At 43.1% G+C, this 14,376-nt stretch overlaps 1 protein-coding gene across 1 annotated transcript; it reads right to left on the reverse strand.

Moving 5' to 3' along the window:
- Window positions 1–12,797: 12,797 nt before the first annotated feature.
- LOC135714650 (uncharacterized) lies at window positions 12,798–13,430 on the reverse strand. The gene has a single exon (XM_065238030.1). The coding sequence runs from the start codon at window positions 13,428–13,430 to the stop codon at window positions 12,798–12,800; it is 633 nt and encodes a 210-aa protein (XP_065094102.1).
- Window positions 13,431–14,376: the final 946 nt, after the last annotated feature.

Here is a 14,376-nt window from a genome sequence, read left to right on the forward strand (position 1 = left end):
GAGAGAGAGAGAGAGAGAGAGAGAGAGAGAGAGAGAGAGAGAGAGAGAGAGAGAGAGAGAGAGAGAGAGAGAGAGAGAGCGGACGAGACCGGACTGGACTGCTTGACGATCAAGCAGAGAATGATGATTAATGATGTAAAGGGTAGAACAATCACTCAAAGTATACCTTTCAAGTATCGGTACTAGAGTACGGTAGCTTCTGCTTTCAATCCAAGGCAAAAACACACATCCTGAAGCTGCAACGTGTTCAATGCAGTTTCCTCCGAATCGCGCTTGGCTGTATGCACATACGATGAGCTTCGAAGTACTCGCGGGTGTTCTCCCACTGACAGAGCGTTTCGCGGAACTGTCCTTCCGGTTTCTTATCCGTTGTGAAGTAATGAACCCATTGGTAATAGAAAACTTTGAGAAGCTGCTCGACTGAAATCCTCAAACAAGATTCACGAGTCTCTATTACGAGAATATGACGCTGGATATTGGCCCTTCTTCATTCAATTCCAATCGTGTTTGCCTCCAAGACTTTTAAAGTTCCTCTGTAAATTTTGATCTGATCATGTTGCAAGAAATCCGTGGAATACCAGATCACCATCGGTCGATGGTTGTTCCCTCTATTTTTGCAATCAAGTACCACCATGTCAGTAACAATAGGAGTTTTTTTTTTCATATATGGGTCAATTATAAACGCTTCCACTGGATTTGGAGTATTCAACGAATTTCATAGCGCCTCTTATAAACTGCAGAAACCATGCTCCGTATGCGTTGCAGAACTAGCAGCTATATTTTACGCAGTAGAGCGAATTGCCTCACTGTCTTTACGGATAGTCTTAGCTCGTTGGAGGCTTTTTGTTCAATGAGGCCAATGAAGCACTCCTCGTATTTCCTGCCTGAAAAACGATCTAAACTGAGTGCTTTATCTAACTACTCCTATACTATCACCTTAGTTTGGGTCCCATCTCATTGCTCAATTCCGGGTAATGAGAAAGCGGACTCGCTAGCTAAGGTGGGCGCTATGGAAGGCGATATTTTTGATCGACAAATCGCCTTTGCGGAATTTTTTTCAATTACCCGTCAGCACGTCCTCACCAACTGGCAACAAAAATGGAATGAGAGTGAACCGGGAAGATGGTTACATTCTATTCTCCCACAGGTGTCGAACAAGCCGTGGTTCAAAGGATTGGACATGAGCCGTGACTTTATACGTGCCATGTCAAGGCTCATGTCCAATCACTACTAGTTAGACTCGCATGTCTTCCGAATCGGGCTCGCAGGCAGCAATTTGTGCGCAATTAGTGGCTATCGCGATATTGACCACGTGCTTTGGTCATGCACCCTCCATTGTGTTGCTAGATCCGAGTAATCCGCTTCCCTCAGGGCCCGAGGAAAACAACCTTTGCGACGCGTTAGAGACATCTTGGTGAGCCGAGATCTCGACTATTTTGTAAGTGCTAGTGTCTTTGTTTTTAGATTACCGTGGTGTTTAGCTCCGTTAAATTGTAGAAAAATAATGACAGGTAATGTTTGTGAGTGTTGTGCAGTTTTCTCCGTTGTAAAACTCCCTAGTAGGCAGAGGTAGAGCAGCTTACTGTAGAACGCAACAATCCACCCCACCGAAAATTGCAAAAACCGCCACCAGATGGACGAACAACTGCCTGTTGGGAGGCCATGGGGGGTGGCGATAGAGATGGCCATTTTAAATGGAGGATAACGGGCACGACAAACTGGCGATGAACGACGAATGGCTCGGGTCACTGGCCGACAGCCTGGAGCAGTGATCCAATGACTCACTCAACTTTTAAATTAATAATCACTGATCGTAAGACCACCAGCGAAAACGGTTGATCAAGCAAGCAAGCTAGCAAAATTTACTTTGAGCTTGAGCTTGATTGACCGCCCACGGTTGCTACTCTGTTATTGCCAGATCAGCTGTAATTACACAGAGAACCAATAGACGATGCTTGGGACTAGCAATCATCCTCAATGTGTAAAAACTGGTGACCTTAAATTAGGCAATACCAGCGCCGGCCGCACCCGAACACAGGTCAAGAAAGGAGTGGGAAGGATTGTGTTGACATGACACTCGCTTTGATGGAAGCCGAGAACACCTCTGCACTTCCACGAGGAATCACTGGGATGTTGGATAAGAGGGTTGGGTTTGCAGCAGGGTTCGTTTTGGTAAACGATAAGCTGAATTAATGTCCTGACGATCATAAATATAAAGCGAAGGATCTTGGGACTAAACCCACGGTCTTCTGCTCAGTAAGCAAAAACGTTTGCCACTAGGCAGACGAGCACCTTTTTAATCACCGAGTTGCTGTTATTACCATGTAGTCATAATAACAAATAAAACGATTGACGAATCTTGAATGTGGATGGGCCTGAGATTAGACTCATGATGTTCTGCTCAGTAAGCAAAAACGGTTGCTCTAAGGCCACCGAGCCCCTCATATCACATAATACCGTTGCTCAAATTTGTGTCTCCATTCAATCCCGGAACCAACGACAACAACGAGTTTCGCAAAATACACGATACACAAGCGATTTTACCATAAATCTCTTTGATATGTAAGGACCTGGGACCACGTTTTTCTGCTCAGTAAGCAGGCCGCTGTAACCGACGATCTTTCAAATCCGAAAACCAAGATTGCAAATACTCATTTCAGTTAAAACAATGTTTTCGGAATAATAAAACCAAAAGATGGTATGATGGCATGTTTTACTTGTAACTTACAAGAAGAGATTACAAAGTATGCGCTTGAAACATAAAACCTGTAAATTTTGCTTTCTTTGAGTCACAATCAGCGATTTTCTGATCGCTGAGTGAGTGAGTGAGTGAGTGAGTGAGTGTGTGAAAAATCGCTGATTGTGACTCTCATGAAGTGAAATAAACAGTTTTAATATATCAAACACACTCTTTGCAACCTCTTCTTGTATCCCACCAATTCAAAATATGATCATGGCATCTAATTATTTCACAATTAAAAAAAACATTGTTTTAGCCGAAATGAGTATTTGCAACCTTGCCGAAAACTAAAAACTACGAAAAAGTACTTAGACCTTCATTAAGTTCCACTTTCACGCGACGTTCAATGTTTCAATTTGCTCTTTACGTATTGTTCAGGCTATAAATAGGCCCTTTTCAAAAGTTACGTAAGAAATACGCACAATCGTCGCCTACCTCGTAAAACTGGTTCCAAACGACAACAAAGGCATAAGCAACGATGGATTGTTGAACTTTGCTGGCTCCGGTGGTGTAGTGCACAGAAAAAAAATGTAATATCGATCAACGTAATTCAAGCTGATGCATGAAATAATGATGTAATTGTAATTTTGTAATTTATCAGCACCCACCCTGGTCGACCACTGTAAACCAATCTGCCGTTAAGCGAGTGTGTACCTACTGAAACCTGGCCGTAGGCCTATGCTAGACCGTATTGCATAACGACTTTCTTCCACTAGCAGGCCTGTTTCTGTTTGCACAGACAGTCCCACTAGTTTCCGATACATTTATAGGGGATAGTAGGAGATTAAAAGAATGGAGAAGAGTTATAGAGGTTTTTTGTTGTTGTTTTGCTGAAAAGAGAGAAACAGAACTATACGAAATTACACCTGCTGAAAAAAAGATAAGTCTATTATTTTGGTTAGTGATCGTTTAGATTTGTTGTGTTTAGGGCAAGCTAGCTAAATTTACTTTGAATAGCGAAACAATGTGAAAACATTAAGTAATAGTGGAAACAGTGAAAAGTGTGAGGAGAAAGTCAAGAACAACAGGTAAACCGCAATAATTACCATTTTGGTTAAAATGGTTCTTATGCCAAATGTATTTGACCATTAGGACCCCGCTGTATTTAGTACAGATCACCTGTACACAGTGAAGTTCCGGTAGACGTACCGGTAGGTTACACTGTCACTGCCTGCCGGCCCGAGTTCGTCACCAACTCATAGGCCCAGGAAGTGTAACCTGGTGCTCGTCATCACCACCCCGTACAGCAAGCGCGCGAAGGAGGTACACGACGAGGAAGCGGAGAGGAAGCGGTCGACGATCGAAGACACGTGGTGGAGGTGTTGCGAGGAGCCCCGACGAAGAAAACAGGTCAGATAGATTGTAAGAAAGTGTTTGTCTTTTTCATTAGAGTGTCGCTTAGTTCGAGATCAAGAGCACATTGCTCTCCAAACTCTGTGTTCTCAATCCCTTCCCTGACATACAATTGTTACAATATAAGTTTGTAAGTTTGTAATCCAATCACTGAATATCGGCTCCGCAAAGCTACAGCAAATGAGCCTGGAAAAATAAACGCAATATAAAAAAATAAATAAATCAACGTTCATCGATTTTTTTCTCTCTGTTTACTCCGTTTACTACCTTTGAGAATATGCATATTGGACGTCAGTTTTCACGTTTTCACGAGCAACTAAACATCAGCAAGAAAACGACTGCAAAGAAGCGGTTGAACCTCAGTAGAAGGATTCAGTTATGATTTCCAACCATTTATCGCGAAAAGCACTTCTAATATGAATCTTTTCTTACAAAAATGGTCACCACTAGACCACAGATTTTTTTTTTACATCCGTCCATAGTCCGGGTACCCCCAAGGAAGTGGCCAAATAGATCGAATTAAGTGTCCAAGACTAGAAAATTTGGTCATTTGTAAGAAGGGTTCGATCTCACCATAGGTGGATGAATTGAAATCACGCGTATTGCTCCAGCAGGAAATCAATCGGTAGTATGGGGAGGAGAGTTTGGGGAAAACTTGTTTACCCATTTATTCTACGCCCAACATCGTTTGAGCGTGATAAATTTTCATATCTACGTTTCAGCCGATATGCATTGCGATTCTTAGAAAATGTCCGCCTTTTTCGTCGGTGACATTATTCGATTATTTGTGTATGCGTGTGCGGGTGGAATACCGCTCAAGGACATCCGTTTATTCTGCTTATCAAGGTAGCTCGTATTTGAATTTCGATGGAAATCTTTAATGTTCTACAATGTTCTCGCCACATGATACCTACGCGACGACGGCCGGAGGTAATCTACATCAGCGTCGTGCCAAATTTAATGCAAAGCCCACCCGGGCTCGATCACTCTACAGACTATTCTGAAAACAGACCCAAAGTGTACCAGGACAGTGTTTGCCTACAAGCAATGTACGACATCACTGCTTCCGGTAATCCAGGTGCCATTATTCATTAGACCCGTCGACTGAGACTATGTACTAGGCGTTAATTCGAATAATGAACCTCACCCCGGCGAAATTAAATTCACCTCACATCGTAAGCCGCGGTCTTACGAACGACGTCGATGATAGGTCGCCGGCGAAGGGTTCAAAATTTCTGCTTCGTTTTTTTACCGCTGCTTCTTAAATGACACACACACACACACACACACGTAGGTTTGGGGGGAGAATGGGAGACAGTTGGAAAAACAAGGTCAGTTTGGTAATATAGCAGCAGCAGTCGGAAAAGCACACTTCACGTGATACCAACAATGTTGTGTTCGCATTTTAAAGTTCGCTGCGGCACGCTGTTCCAGCGTGTAAAGCAATGTATGGGGGTTGAAAAACCGGAAACGACACAACACGGTAGCGAGGACGAGCGTCGTACCTACTATATTGTACTGCACTGGTACGGAACTGGTTTAAGAAGGAAACTGTCGGTTCGGGCGACACCGAATCTAATTTAATTGTTAATGCTTTATATGTTTACTTTTTTCCTTTAGATCCAGAGGTAAAGGCGCTGCTCCCAAGCAAGAATATGCTGGAGGTGGTGGGTTTGATTCACGGTGCGGTCAAAGAATTTTAGGGTTGGCAATATACGAATGCAGATGCTCTGGAATTAAAAACTGTAAGTGTTCAAAGAACTTTGAATCGAGAACAGGCGCAAAGTTCCAGTTGGGACGTAATAGCCATAAAGAAAATTATGTTTATTTTCCGGTTGGCATTTTTATGAGGCTTTTGGCACACATACGCACAGACACATATCTATATCGGCAGGTTTCAGTACGTGCGAAAAGAACGACATGGGAGTTTTTGGGACTTGGATGTGGATGGAGCCATCACCATGTTGGCACCTGTAGCTTGTCGTTTCACGTTTCCTCACATTTGCACCCTAGCCATCCGACCGAAAATCTGTTGTAATGTGATTAAATTATTTTCGTTTACATGGTGGATTAAATTTTTAAGCATCATCGGACAGCAAAAGGAGGGGGCTTTGTTTAATATAATCGGTACGCGATCTGGATAAAATACGCACGATGACACAGTTGATGGGATTTATCCAGCGATATTTCGGGATTTAAATCAGGGAAATCGCACATGCGAAGTACGTACTTTGCACAGTTATTGAATTAACAGCAATTTGTGGAGTTAATTAGTTGGAGAATTAACATGATACGAATGTATTGAAGTGGGAATAATACCCTTTTGATACGATTTTGCTAAGATGACATTGGTTGGGTTTTCTATAAAAAAAAAAGTGGTGAAAGCTCTTTGGCTTTCCAGAACGTAATTTTATGATAATAGCTTGTTTAACCCGGGGTTAAACAAACGTCACGTCGGTCATAGTTTGTTATGATGTAAGAAGCACGATAGCCTGAACAATGCGTAAAGAGCAAATCGAAACATTGAACGTCACGTAAAAGTGGAACTTACTGAAGGCCTATGTGCTTTTTCGTAGCCATAGTTTTTGGATTTGAAAGATCGTCGTTTGCAGTGGCTTGCTTACTGAGCTGAAAATCGTGGTCATAGGAACTTTCATATTGAAGAGATTTATGGTCAAATAGCATGAAGTAATGAAGTAAGGAAATTGGGTTGTTAGCGGAATGCTTTAAATGAAACAGCAAAATAGGGTATTCTTCCATTTAATTCCACTTAATTATGGAGTAAGTATGGAGCTCCAAAGTTTTACTTTCATTTCATCGATCAGTGGTAGACGGTAGTATTTCCGGTTGATCGCCTTGTTAGCGGCATGTCTGCGGTCGCCAAAGGCAAAGACGGCTTCCAGTTGGTCGTGATCATGAGGAGACCATGTTCACGACCAACCGAAAGTCGTCTTTGCCTCTGGCGACCGCAGATATGCCGCTAATCCACTCCGGAGACTTGAAGACTCGCTCTATTATGCCTTGGGTTTCCATCTCCTGTAGTCTGTTTCGCGCACCCTCTCTGAAGTCTGCGGGAACGTTGTAATAGGCGTTTTTTATTGGAACAATTATTATTATTATTATCTCTATTTAGGAGATTTTCAGCCGCAGGCTGGTTCATCTCCGGGAAATATTGGAACAACGCTCCTGTCTACGCTAAACTTGATTTTGATTCCCGGCCTTTTGGGAAACTCTTGAGCGTTATCCGAGTTCTCGCAACGGGAACAACGATAGCGACGTCCATCAGACCGCTTGTCGGAGCTGCGCTATCGCTTTGGCTGACGCGTATCATCTCGACAATCCTCTCTCCCACGCTTTCGATGCATTTCGGTAGGCTGTTTGCAATTTCCCCGACGAACTGCCGAAATGTCGGAACCACTTGGCTGCGCCATTTCCGCTTCGTAAGCCTTTTCCCTCGTCGCTGATTGGACGATGAAATTCACATCGTAGTTGTAAATCCTCGCTGTTTTGGTGAGATCCCTGTTTCGGAGTCCTTTCAGCAATTGGGCTCTGACAAAACGCTCTTGGTCAGTGGGACTGTAGCCGCATAATCTTACCTTCTCTTGAAGTCTGGCGTGGAATACTACCACGGATTCTCCAGGCCAGTGAAGCAAAATATCATGACACTCACTCGACACTTGTCCACGCATCAACCGACTATCGCTGACAAAACGCTTTGTCACGCAGTGAGAGGTAGAGCCATGGCAAACAACAATCACCAGTTAATGGTCGCTTCTCACAAGTAAAACATTACACTCGCTGCTGATGATGAAAAGCTCAACGAAAACAGTGAAGACTTCTGTAGTACGATGATGAGAAAAAGCGAAACGACAGTTGAAAATGAAAACAATGCCTACACGAAACGAAAATCAATTATTTTATTCACGTGTTTCACTTATACATCAGCCTTATACATTCCATAAGACAAACCACATAGGTCCTATAAGAATGCATAAAAGGTATGTTTGACTGCTTACCCGAGCAAAGTCCAGCATCAAAATGACAGCAAATTGAAATCATGTTTTGATAGCAACATCAAACTGAAATCATAAATTGATTTCAGTTTACGCAATTGACAAATTTGATACCTAATTTTGTTTTCATTTTGCTGTACATTTACTTTTCAGAAATATGTTGTTGCGAGTTTGGTTTCATGGCCTTAGCATAACATCAAACTCAAAACTTGTTTTGTTATCAACAGGAAAAATGGATATCAAATTTAGTTTTCAGTTTGCTCTCACTGATAGCAGAAATAGTGTTCAATATGATGTCACAGGAAGATTTGTTTGCTCTCAATTGTGATATTTTAACCGTTAAAACGACCAAAACGACAGCAACCTAAGTAATCATTATCAGCGAAATCACAACATCAAATTTAGATTTCAATTTGATCTCAGACTTTGCTTGGGTATACATTTCATTTGACACATGATCTTCATTAACATTTTGCAAGGCGTCTGCTTATTAGGTGCCTTATAAATTTGATGAATAATCAGCAATTGAAATTTGCCAAAAGGTAGGTATAAGGAGATTTCTATCCGTGTACGCATTCCAAGCTTGTCTCGGCAGGTGGAACTGTGTGAGTTATAAACAAAGCAGCCATCATTAAACGGAAGCTCACCAACACGCTCACATAAGCAAGCAAAGTAGCAACTGCTTCAAAACGAGCACAGATGAGTGTCATGAATGTCGGGAATGACCAGATCGGTGATGGATCACCACAGATGACGAAATTCACCAGTTGCTTTTTATTTCTTTTGTCAACTTAATGGATGGTCATGGAGAGAGCTTCAACGAGCACATTGATAGGAATGTACAAAGCGTTACCACCATCAGCTGTTTGATGATGGTGATTGTGATAGGTCACAGCTCTGCTCCAGGCCCTTGCATCATTCCGGCGAACCCCTCGTGTTCCACTGCTATATCCGTCATGGACTGTAGGTACCGTTGGATATTGTTCACGAACGCTGGATAGCAGTCGGGTTCTGCCAGGCTCGGTCGCAGCTTGGCAGCTCTCGCAATGTCATTTCGTCATGCTCCTGATTGCTTTCACAGCCTGTTTCACTTCCGCTCGGTTCCTGACTCCGGTCATCCGAATACACTGAGCTATCGATGTTGTGCGGCTCATCGTGCTCACTATCCGAACTATCTGCGGCTCGCATGAACTTTCCATCTCGAGAATAGGGATATCTCCGTTTCTTATCGATTTTTTTTTCGCTATCGTAACCTGTAATTTACAAACAACGCAATGTTAAAACTTGCAAGCGATAAACAGAAACGGTTTGTAAATCGGTCAGGAGTTTTCATAGCATTTTCCGCGGTCTATGACGAGCGTAAAATCAAGCCTATACAATCGTTCCGATTCATAAGGTTGTCTAGTTTTCTCTTTTAGTTTAGCTAAATATTTGGTTTTTTAGTTAGGTAGGTTACGATCAGGCATGGAAAATCATTGGCATTCATTTCATACATTCATTAACATTCATTTGCCTCTAACTTTTGTCATCAACAGCATTTCACAAAATGATATATAGAGCTTTTGTAGGTTTTGTTATTAGCTACAACTTTTGCTCATAACTCAAATCTGTATCTTTTATGCATCACGAACTAGAGCGGGCAGAACTTGTTACTGTTTTTCAGTGAATGTAAAATACATTCACTGAAAAACAGTAGTGGCTTCTGTTCGCTCTTGTTCATCGTGCATCAGAGATACAGATTTGACTGGTTAACTAAAGTTGTAGCTAATAACAGTACCTATAAAAGCTACATACATCATTTTGTGGAATGCTGTTGATGACAAAAGTTAGAGGCAAATGAATGTAAATGAATGTATGAAATGAATGCAAATGATTGTCCATGCCTGGTTACCATTCTACACATTGTAGTTTCATTTTTATACCATAGATCTTGACATTTTTACCTAGGGGATGAGTACTTACGGGGGTTAGTTATTTAATGGGAATGAAACTGATGAAGACTGCACATTGTAGTCGAAATACAAATCGCTTGTTTATGGTGTATTTTGCAAAACTTGTCGTCGTCGGTGCCGGGTTGGAATGGTTACAGCAACTCGAGTAACGGTAGATGATATATGAGGGGCTCGATGACCTTAGATTGACCGTTTTTGGCTACTGAGCAGAACATCATGAGTCTTATATCAGACCCATCCACATTCAAGATTCGCCAATTGCTTTATTTGTTAATATAACTACATGGTAAAAACAACATCTCGACGATTAAAAAGGAGCTCGATTGCATAGTGCCTGAGCAGAAGACCGTGGGTTCAATCCCAAGATTCTTCGCCTTATATGATCATTAGGACATCAATGCAGCTTATCGTTTACCAAAACGAACCCTACTGCACATCCAAAAAATCTTACCCAACATCCCAGTGATTTCTCGTGGAAGTGCAGAGGACTCCTCGGCTTCCATCGGAGCGAGTGTCACGTTAACACATTCCTACCCATTCATTTTTAGACCTGCGTTTGAGAACAACCGGAGCTGGTATTACTTAGTTTGAGATCACCAGTTTTTACACATTGAGGATGGTTGCTGGTCTCAATCATCGTCTATTGATTCTCTGTGTAATTACAGCTGATCAATAACAGAGTAGCAACCGTGGGTGGTCAATCATGCTCATGCTGATACTCAAATCTGGTTAATGCTCTTTGCTTTGAAGTAAACAATTATAAACCGTTATCGTTTTTAAACTTTGGAACAGGTCAAATCTATAAGACACCTTTCAACTAAGATTACTCGAAGAGATACTTCAAATTATATATGCAATAACATCGGTTAAATGTAGGCTTTAGCGGTTGTACCTTATGGCCTTCCAACGACGGTTTGCAACTAGGACCCAACAACGGTCTATGCGCTCAATCCAACTGCCATACAAACGCCAGAAACATCATGTACTTAGCTTACCATTCAGCCTATGGCCTTGATGTCCTCTGCTGTCCGAAGAAGTCGTCTCCACTCTACTCGATCCATGGTCACACTTCACCAGCCTCGTAGTCTGCGAAGGGTCCGCAGGTCTCCTTCTACTTGGTCGATCCACCTTGCCCGCTGCGCGTCTCTTCTTCTTGTTCCTGTTGGGTCGCTTTCTAGAACCATTTTCACTGGGTCGTCATGCGGCATTCTTACGACGTGCCCAGCCCACCGTAGTCGCCCAATTTTTGCAATGTGGACGATGGATGGTTCTCCCAACAGCTGGTGCAATTCGTGGTTCATTCGCCTCCTCCACGTTCCGTCATCCATCTGCACTCCACCGTAAAATGAACGCAACAACTTCCGTTCGAAAACACCAAGGGCGCGTTAGTCCTCGACGAGCATAGTCCAGGTCTCGTGGCCGTAGAGTACCGTCGGTATATTAACCCTTGTAGATAGTCAACTTCGTGCGGCGGCGAATTTTATTCGACCGGAGCGTCCTCCGGAGTTCAAAGTAGGCACGATTCCCTGCCATAATGCGTCTTTGAATTTCTCTGCTGGAATATTTTTCGGTGGTCACCACTGATTCCAAATACACGAAGTCATCGACCATCTCGATTTCGAAACCGTCAATCTGAACTCGGGGTGGGAGGCTTACATTGTCTTCCCTAGAACCTCTTCCTCTGATGTATTTCGTCTTCGACGCGTTGATGGCAAGTCCAATCCGCCAGCTACAGCGTTCAGTCTGATGTACGTTTCCGCCATCGTCTCAAAGTTCCGTGCCATGATGTCGATGTTATCGGCGAAGCCAAGAAGCTGGATGGACGTCCTGAAGATCGTGCCACTCTGCCGATCACACCTTCTAACGCGATGTTGAATAGCAGACACGAAAGTCCATCACCTTGCCGTAACCCCCTTCGAAATTCAAAGGGACTCGAGAGTGTCCCCGATACTCGAACGACGCTCCATCGGCACCTTAACCAATAGCGTCAGTTTATCCGGATATTTGTACCCGTGCATAATCTGCCATAGCTGATCTCGATAGATTGTGTCGTATGCGGATTTGGAATCGATTATTGGAGTGGCCGCAATGGCATTGGAAAAAGAACTCGGATCGGGAAGTAATAAAACACGTGTGTACTGAACGTGAACAACAAAAGGAATGACAGTTTTATTCAGCGGAAGTAATACAGATGATAACAAACATATGTATCATGGTTTCTCTCTAGTTGATGAAGTTGTCGCCGCTTGGGGGGCTCAACACTCCTCCTCAACTTCAACAGACTTTACTCCGATAGCCGCCCGAAGTTTCCCTAGCTTCACTGCTGCCAGCAGCTTAGTCAGGATGTCCGCCTCCATAAGTTCTGTAGGGCAGTACTTGATGGACACGACACCGTTTGCCACAAGATCCTTCACGAAGCAGTATTTGGTGTCAATGTGCTTCGACTTTCGTGAAGCGCGTTCCGTAGCAGTGAGAGCAATGCAGCTCTGGTTATCCTCATGAACTGCAATGGGATACGCCATGGACACACCCAGATCAGCCATTAGCTTGCGCAGCCACTGTAACTCCTGCAGACAGTCAGCCAAAGCGATATACTCAGCCTCGGTGCTGGACAGCGCCACGCTGGTTTGCTTTCGGCAACCCCAAGCAACACACATGTTCTTTAACAGTTTATATAACCTTTGTTTGACTGGTTTTGGTTCTATAGCAGTTTACTCAACAGAATTTTATGAATTTGTGTTACTTGGGACACCATTGTATGAGTCCACCACCAAACTTGAACAGAAAGCCAGTATTGGATTTTCGGTCCGTCACTTCACCCGCCCAATCGGCATCTACGAAACATTCCAGCTTCAGTTCCTCGTTAGCACCTAGGTATAACTCGTGGTTGATTGTCCCCTTCAAATACCGAAGCACCTTTTTGGCCTCGATCCAGTCGGCCTTCCCTGGTTTGGATACACGCCGCCCAAGGACAGAAGTAGCGATTGAAATGTCCGGACGACTGTTTATGGCAACATACAACAACGCACCGATTAGGCTTTGGAATTTATCCTTCTCCGCAGGCTCATCGCTCTCCTCCTGCTGTTGTTGTAGGTAACCACTCGCCATCGGGACCCGTGATGTGTTAGCCTTCTCCATTCCAAATCGTATGAGTGTTTTTGATATGTACGATTTCTGGTTGAGAACATACGCACCGGCTTGTTTTCGGACCTGAATCCCCAAGAAGCACGAAAGTTCTCCCAACTCGGTGATTTTGAAGTTCCGCGCCAACACCTCGACCACTGCTTGGTATTCCTGCTCCGTGTTGCAGGTGATGATGAGATCGTCTACGTATAGTAGCACATACACGTAGCGACCGTTGATCTGCTTCATATAGAGACATGGATCCGCTTTCGACTGTTGGAATCCAATCTCCTTCAGAACTATGTATGTATGTATATGTATGTATGTATATACAATCCAACTTCCACTGTCCGGCAGTGTTTTTATGGAAGAAAAATGTTTGCAATATAATCTATCATTATTATACTTATCTCATTGCAAACAATTTTAACCCGGAAGTTGAAAGGTGATAGCTCTGTTGAGATTCAGTAACCCATTTCAGAATGTCTGGTCACTCACGTCCATTCCGAGGTTACTTTCACTTACAACAAGCCCCGCATACACGTAGTACCGATATAAAATGTATATTGGTACTGCGTGTACACTTCCATCATCAAAGCAATTCCTGCTTTGTAGATGGCACGTATTTAGTAGGATGAATTTCATATTTTTATATCTAGTTGTAATCAGTTAGATCTCACCGCTTATGTATTGTGTCCTCGACGTGGAAGCATCGTAGTCTAATCTGCAAATTCATCTTTCCCGGTTTTTGTCCAGGGGCAGAACGCCAATGCTTCCGGAAGTGGAGGCGTAGCACCGGAACACACTAGCACGACGCTACAGCAACACAACTATTCAAACAAAATTCTAGCCCGGGAATTTTCACAATAATTCACAATATTAAAACACTGATAAATTAATCATAATGAATCTATATACACATGATAATAATAAAAACGAATTACTTTTTGCCTTAGTACAAGCCAAAAAGCACGCGGAAAATACGGAATTTGTGACAGCGAAATTAAAACCGACCGTTTGCGGGCAGAGCCTACTGCGCCAACTCAATCCAATCTCCTTCAGAACTGCATCGATTTTTCGGTTCCATACGCGGGCAGCCTGTTTTAGCCCATACAAGCTGCGTTTGAGACGGCATACCCTGGTTGGATCCTCGGTCTCGAACCCAGGAGGCTGTTTCATGAATATCTCCTCCTGT

The sequence above is a fragment of the Ochlerotatus camptorhynchus genome, unplaced genomic scaffold, assembly GCF_037179485.1.
Source record: "Ochlerotatus camptorhynchus isolate MF236.1 unplaced genomic scaffold, CSIRO-AGI_Acam_v1.1 ptg000686l, whole genome shotgun sequence".
Classification (NCBI taxonomy): Eukaryota; Metazoa; Arthropoda; class Insecta; order Diptera; family Culicidae; genus Ochlerotatus; species Ochlerotatus camptorhynchus.